The 6,846-nt window shown below is 43.5% G+C and overlaps 1 protein-coding gene across 1 annotated transcript; it reads right to left on the bottom strand.

The window, feature by feature from the left end:
• Positions 1-301: 301 nt before the first annotated feature.
• On the bottom strand, positions 302-6,097 carry LOC144256970 (E3 ubiquitin-protein ligase RNF4-like). Its single transcript, XM_077802906.1, has 3 exons — positions 6,068-6,097; positions 3,872-3,949; positions 302-880 (listed from the first exon to the last, which is right to left on the bottom strand). Exons 1-3 carry the CDS (start codon positions 6,095-6,097, stop codon positions 302-304), a joined length of 687 nt encoding a protein of 228 aa, XP_077659032.1.
• Between the last annotated feature and the right edge of the window lie 749 nt (positions 6,098-6,846).

Below are 6,846 nucleotides of genomic sequence, written 5' to 3'. Positions count from 1 at the left end.
TGTTGGTTTTGAAACAGTATGTTGAGCTCAGGAAATTGAAGGCAGATACCATGTGAAGAGCCCAGCCGGGCTGTTTGTCCATTCGTCTCTCCTGAGCAGCTCTGAAACTTCATATATAAATGGGGTGGCATGGGGCTGGGGTTGTGGCTTAAGCGGTAGCGCGCTCGCCTCGCATGTGTGCGGCCCGGGTTCCATCCTCAGCACCACATACCAACAAAGATGTTGTGTCCGCCGAGAACTAAATAAAATAAATATTAAAAATTCTCTCTCTCTCTCCTCTCTCTCCTCTCTCACTCTCTCTTTAAAAAAAATAAAAATAAAAATAAATGGGGTGGCACCGTTTGTGGTTGATCTTTTTCCTACAGGTTGGGCAAGTATTAGCATTCTTTAGGGAATCAAGGAGGCACTGGCGACAGAAGACGTGGCCACACTCTGTTGAGACAATGAGACGTCCATTCTGCACCATCTCTGAGTATCTGTCCATGCCGATGGGACAACTGACGGTACCAGAGGGCCTGAGTCCTGTGGCCCCCTCGTCCCTGGTGTTTCTGGGAGTGTGGGTGGTCCCATACACATCTCTGTCTCTGGACAACTCCTCATCATCACTGCCCACCATGCAGATGTTGGCATGGTCTTGGCGTAGCCTCCTTGTGTTCCTCCTTGGCCTCCTCCTTTGGTCAACAATCTCAATAGAGTCATTGTGAGTCAGGTCCACCACCACAGGCTCTAAAGATTCACAAGTGAGGTCCATGATTTCATCTCCAGCAGTTTCCACGAGTTCTATGGGTTCTACTTCCAAGGAAATCTCAGGGGTGGAGGCTGCCTCCCGAGTTCGATTCTGGGCTTGTCTAGAACTTACAGTTCCACCACGATGCTTTCTCTGAAGGTATTGTACTCATTATGATCCTTGGGTCCAACCTACAGAAAGGGAAGTGATCTCTACCCAGGTTTGCAGCAAAGCAGAATATTCAACCTCTCATGCCCACTGGTTACTCATCCTCTGGCTTAAAAGAATTTGGAGCCAGGCAGATTTCAGTTTCTTTGAGTCCTGTCCCAGGGTTTGGCTGGTCTGGCAGGCGCTGCCACCAACACTTTTCCTTCTTTCTTAAGGGTGATAGTCCAATTTGTAGATAGCCTACACCTTTTGTCCATCTATCCATCTATCTGCAGGCATTGGGTTGCTTCCACATTTGGGCTCTAAGTCTTTTTTTTTTAATCCACTGTTGGACCTTATTGATAAGAAGCACATCTGTTATTCATGTTGTGCTTGAGGTTTACTTTGTATTTGAATGTCTTCCAGGATTCTAATGATACCACGCTAAGCAGGAGTGAAGTCAAGTTGGTTCATGCCACAAGCTGGGAGTGAGCATCCACCAGGTTAGGCAGTCATCGGTTCACAGTTGAATGAGGTCCCAAAGACCTTACAAGAGAACTGTGAGTTCCTCTGCATCTTCCACATAAGCCCGAGCTTCCCACTGAGTCTCTCCCTGATGGGACAGGAATGTCAAGAAGTAGGTCCTAGGGGCTGGGATTGTGGCTCAGCGGTAGAGCGTTCACCTAGCACGGGTGGGACCCGGGTTCGATCCTCAGAACCGCATAAAAATAAAGGCATTGTGATTAAAAAAAAAAAAGAAGTAGGTCCTATTGCTGTAGAAGACCAATTGCCAGTATGCTCTGATTGTCCAATTTTCACTCATAACACCTTCAACCATCAGAACTGGTTAGGTCCACTCACAGCAACTCAGAATTTAACATACTCTCTCTAGTGGACAACTTTCTTTCTTTCTTTCTTTCTTTTTTTTTTTTTTTTTGGTATCAGGGATTGATCTCAGGGACACTCTACCACTGAGCCACATACCCAGCCCTATTTTGTATTTTATTTAGAGACAGGGTCTCACTGAGTTGCTTAGCACCTCACTTTTTCTGAGGCTGGCTTTGAACTCACAATCCACCTGATTCAGCCTACCAAACCACTGGGATTACAGGTGTGTGCCACCATGCCCAGCTTAATGGACAGTTTTCAAATGCACTCATGTGAAATGACTGTTTAAGTGAATGATGCATTACATATGCATATGCCCAATAGGATTATATTGCTTAAGAAAATTAGAGCCATGTTAGCTTGTGTAAGTGCAGTCTGATTTCCCACAATGATGAAATTTCCTAATGGCATGTTTGTTAGATCTTATCTTATCCCTTAAGTGCTGAATGACTATGTAATATAAATATTCTGGTCCCACTAAAGTTTATCTTCTGGACCATGAAAAGCCTCACTTATTTCAGCCACAATTCAAGTCCTATTTGGCATATTCCTATCTCTTCCGTCTAAACATGCTACAATTCAGCAGTGCCCATCCTTTATTTTATTATTATTATTATTATTATTATTATTATTATTATTATTATTACATACCAGGGGTTGAACTCAGGGGCACTCAGCCACTGAGCCACATCCCCAGCCCTATTTTGTATTTTATTTAGAGACAGGGTCTCACTGAGTTGCTTAATGTCTCACTTTTTCTGAGGCTGGCTTTGAACTCGCAATCCTCCTGATTCAGCCACCTGAGCTGTTGGGATTATAGGCATGCACCACCGCACCCAGCTCAGCAGTGCCCATATGTTGGTACTTTGTCCAAAAATGGAGTAAACTCCCAGGTTTTTCACCTCTCCACTTCTCTTTTCCTCCTATGGATGCAATCTGATGCAATAATGATGAGAGTCATACCAGAGTGATATCAGCATGAACAGAAATTCTTTGCAAATACCAGCCTTTTAGCATAAGGTCACATGGAGAATCACCACACTACAGGTACCTGGTCCTAGCCTCATAGACTCTAAATGAATGAGACTCACAATGTTTTCACGGTTGTACTTTCAAATTTGGAAGTCTCTGGTTGGAGAAGGCAACAGAGATCCTAAAGAAATTAAAATCACTATAGAAGGAAATAAATAGGAAACATTTTTGTAGGTAGATAAGGTATAATGAGGACCTGACAATTTAGGACTCTGACACACCTTAAGTCTTCCACTGAGGGGGACCTTCTGAACCAGGCTGCAGTCCTCTTGGAGTTGTGACAGTCCCTGACTCAGCTTTAGGGTCCAGATGAACAGGAGACTTACAAGGAAGCTCCAACCATCTCCTCCCTAGAAGGTTCTCCACGCCTTGCTGAGTCTGCTCCTCTCACCTGCCTGTGATCAAGCAAGTCAAGGTCTCTGGACTTCAAAGAGAAGTTCCTCTCTGTGATGCAGAGAACCAGTGAAACCCTTTGCAAAAAGAATGAGTGCCAAAGATAGTGCCAAAAGACTTTCGATGCTTTTGCCTAATATGAATTCAAGGGGTCCAGTTTACTGCCCCAAATGAAACAAGTTTTAAAAACAGGCAAAATATGTGGAATGTAATTTTTTAGGAATTTAGATTTCTGAAAGAAGAGGCCAGCCCAGAGAGAGCCCAGCTCATTGGCCAGATAGGGAGTATCCAATCTACAAAGCAGGAGGGTACATGGGGCCAACAGTGTCCCTGAGCAGAAAGGAGAGAGTATCTAAGGAGATATGGCAGCCAGAGGTCACATAGAACTAAAAAGGAGCAAGGTTCAGAGACTCTCAGTCTTGGGTTGCATGAGGTGGGAGCACAGTAAGAGGTGAGAACTGGGGTCCAGGCAGATTCATGCTCAACCCCTCTTTAACATATGGCTTCCTAGACATCCAAGCATGGCTTCTATACTCTTCTTGATGCAGAAAAGCACATAGAGAAATGTCCCTGGAAGTTGGACATGTCGTCTCTCTGTCACCATTGTCACTTTTAATCTCTCAACAAGGACTTAGACCAGGCCATGCTCAACAACAGCAAGGGCTGGTCAAGAGGTTCCCAGACCTCCTCCACAACTGCCTCCAGGTAGTAGCACTGGATAAGCTCACACTTGTGCAGGATGAGCTGAATTCCACAGCTGAGCTGGGGACACCAAGATATCAAGATGAGTTATGCACTCACTCACTGGGGATGAACCAGTACTTAGTACTGAGGAAATAGGATTTGGATGGCATGGCACACAGTGGCAGATGGCACAGCCTAATTATTATTGTGGTGGCCTGCAAAGGGATGGCTGTTTAATTCAAGACTTTGCTGAAAGTTATGGGAAGACTTGATAGCATCCTTTAAAGACATGAATATAGTGGAAAATCCCTAAATTCTCAATCCAAGCATGCTCTACAATTCTTTGTACTATAATAATATATTTTTCCACTTGTAGATATGAACAAATTGACAGCCAATATCACACTCTATTAAGCTGAAACTTGGTAAGAATTTGTACACAATTTGACACATTTATTAATAGCCAGAGTTATCATGGTAATCAAAGGGGAGAAGTTGAGAATGTCACAGGACCTTTTGTACCCAGCAAACACACCGTTGATTGACTACTACAAGCCAGGTACACCAGCCTCTGGCCTTTTTTTCTGATTGAGCTGGCCCTACTGTCAGGTTTCATACCTGCAGTCCTGAGGCTTATCTGCCCTGAACTATCATCTACACTCTACCCTTTACAAAAGGTAACCAATCAGATCCCAGTGTGGATTCAGGAGGAGAGAGTGAAGGAGTTAAGTATTCAGATAAAACTAGATAGAGAAAGTTTACCCATGGAAGGAACTGGAGACCTTCAGTCCTTCTTTGAATCTGGAAGCCTTGGTCCCCAGTATGATGCTTCAATGAATGAAGTGATGGGACATTTAGCAGTTCCTTCCTTAGTTGAAGGAAGTTTTCATTGGGCTGAGCTCTAGAAGTAGGTAGTATAATCTCAGCCTCTTCCCCCCACCCCTGCTGTCCTGCAAACTGAACCTAGGGCCTCATGCAAGGTTGGCAAGCATTTAGCACTGAGTCACATCCATGCCTCTTTCTCTCTTGCTTCCCGGCTGCCTTAAGATAAGGAGCTTTGCTCCTCTATATGCTGGCCACCAGGCCCTTCTCCTCACCAAGCTCCAGAGAAATTGTGCAACCCATCCACTTTTTTTTTTTTTAGTTTGAATCCTGGAATGCTTTACTGAGCTACATCCCTAGCTATTTATTTATTTTTTTTAAAAAAAATAGGGTTTTTTTTTAGTTTTTTAGGTGGATACAATATCTTTATTTTATTTTTATGAGGTGCTGAGGATCAAACCCAGTGCCTTATGAATGCCAGGCCAGTATGCTACCACTTGAGCCACACCCCAAGCCCCCCTAGCTATTTATTTCTTATTTTTTATTTTGTGAAAAGTTCTAAGTTGCCTAGGCTGGCTTTGAACTTGGGAACCTCCTGCCTCAGACTCCCAAGTTGTAGGGTCTCCCAATTACAGGTGTGTACCACCAGGCCAGGCAACCTGTCCTCTTTTTACATTGATTATTGAACATATTTTATTCCAGTAACAGAATGCTGACTAATACATTTATTGACTCCGTAATTAAAACATTGTTTTTTTTTCAGGGCATCTACATAGAGATAGATTCTGCAGACATTTGACCAAGAAGGGAAAACTCAACTTTAAGTGAGAGCACATATATGAATATGGGATGCTTGAATCAAGAGTCTGAATATAAAATGCTGCTTCCTAAGCTTTTGTTACTCAGCTTAGGAGAGGGGTTCTTACCATGTTTGGCTGATTGAGTCAAAGTTGGAGCAGAGAAGAGAGAGATGCAATTACATTGAGCTGCCAAGCAGTGCCTTGGCCTTTGTTGAAAGACTCACTGTTCTGAATTTCATGTGTTCATGGTGAAAATCTTTGATTTTTTTCAGACTTTAGTTCCTTCATCTTTAAAATGGGATGACAGTGTATTCTACTTCAAGAACTTCTGTAAGGAGCAAGTGGGTTACTGCATTTAAAGCATAAGAAAACTACCTAGAGACGATCAGATTCCTGCCGGCAATTTTCTTATTTGTGGTGGGTTTTACCAAAAATTTTTAATCCATTGCATGAATTTAATTCATTGCATGAATCCCTTGTGGTTTGATGAAACTAAGTGAATAATTCGCGCCAATGTGTTGGTAATACAAATCATGAGTTTAGCTTTTAGGGTAGAATGATGTATTTCCAGTACCAAGTTGGGGAAAGCCTCTCCGTCCGGCATAGCCACCACCAGGGTTGGAGAGGCAGCCATTTCAAGGACCTGTGTTTCTCAAGGACCCAAAGACAGGCACAGCCTGCACAGCCACTGAAGACATACAGTGGTGCAAGACTATACCTTTGTTGTTCAAAGCCACTGAGATTTCTGAGTTGTTTCTATAGCAAACTGACTAGTGTATTGTTCTGTTTTCTGTTACATGTGGCAAAATACCTGAGATAACCAACTTAAAAGGAGGAAAGCTTATTTTAACTCATGCTCAGAGGTTTCAGCCCAAGGTCACTTGTCTCTTTTATTTTGGGCTTCTCAGTACCCAATATATCATGGATAGAGCATATGGCACAGGAGGTCTGTTCACCTCATAGCAGACAAGAAGCAAAGAGAGAAACAGAAAGCGGCCAGGGTTCCATATCCTTCAAGGACATGCCCTGAAAGCTAGGCCCCACCCTAGAACTTCCACCACTTTTTTTTTTTTTTGATAGCAGGGATTGAACTCAGGGGCATTCAGCCACTGAGCCACATCCCCAGCACCATTTTGTATTTTATTTGGAGACAGGGTCTCACTGAGTTGCTTAGAACCTTGCTTTTTTCTGAGGCTAGTTTTGAAATCACGATTCTCCTGCCTTAGCCTTCCAAGCCACTGGGATTACAGGTGTGCATCACCACTCTCAGCTCTACCACCTCCTAATAGCACCCCAGGCTGTAGACCAAACCTTCAATGCATGGGCCTTTGGGGACACTCCTGATCCATACTA

The sequence above is a fragment of the Urocitellus parryii genome, chromosome 9, assembly GCF_045843805.1.
Source record: "Urocitellus parryii isolate mUroPar1 chromosome 9, mUroPar1.hap1, whole genome shotgun sequence".
Classification (NCBI taxonomy): Eukaryota; Metazoa; Chordata; class Mammalia; order Rodentia; family Sciuridae; genus Urocitellus; species Urocitellus parryii.
This window is presented reverse-complemented; position numbering and strand designations above follow the sequence as displayed.

Bases quoted from the DNA above. Each gene is read 5' to 3' on its own strand.
- LOC144256970 (XM_077802906.1), bottom strand. From the start codon at position 6,097: ATGCCGGACGGAGAGGCTTTCCCCAACTTG. The intron at 3,950-6,067 runs GTACTGGAAATA...TGGTGTCCCCAG, and splicing joins GAGAGGCTTTCCCCAACTTG to CTCAGCTGTGGAATTCAGCT. The intron at 881-3,871 runs GTCTGGGAACCT...CAATACCTTCAG, and splicing joins TGGAGGCAGTTGTGGAGGAG to AGAAAGCATCGTGGTGGAAC.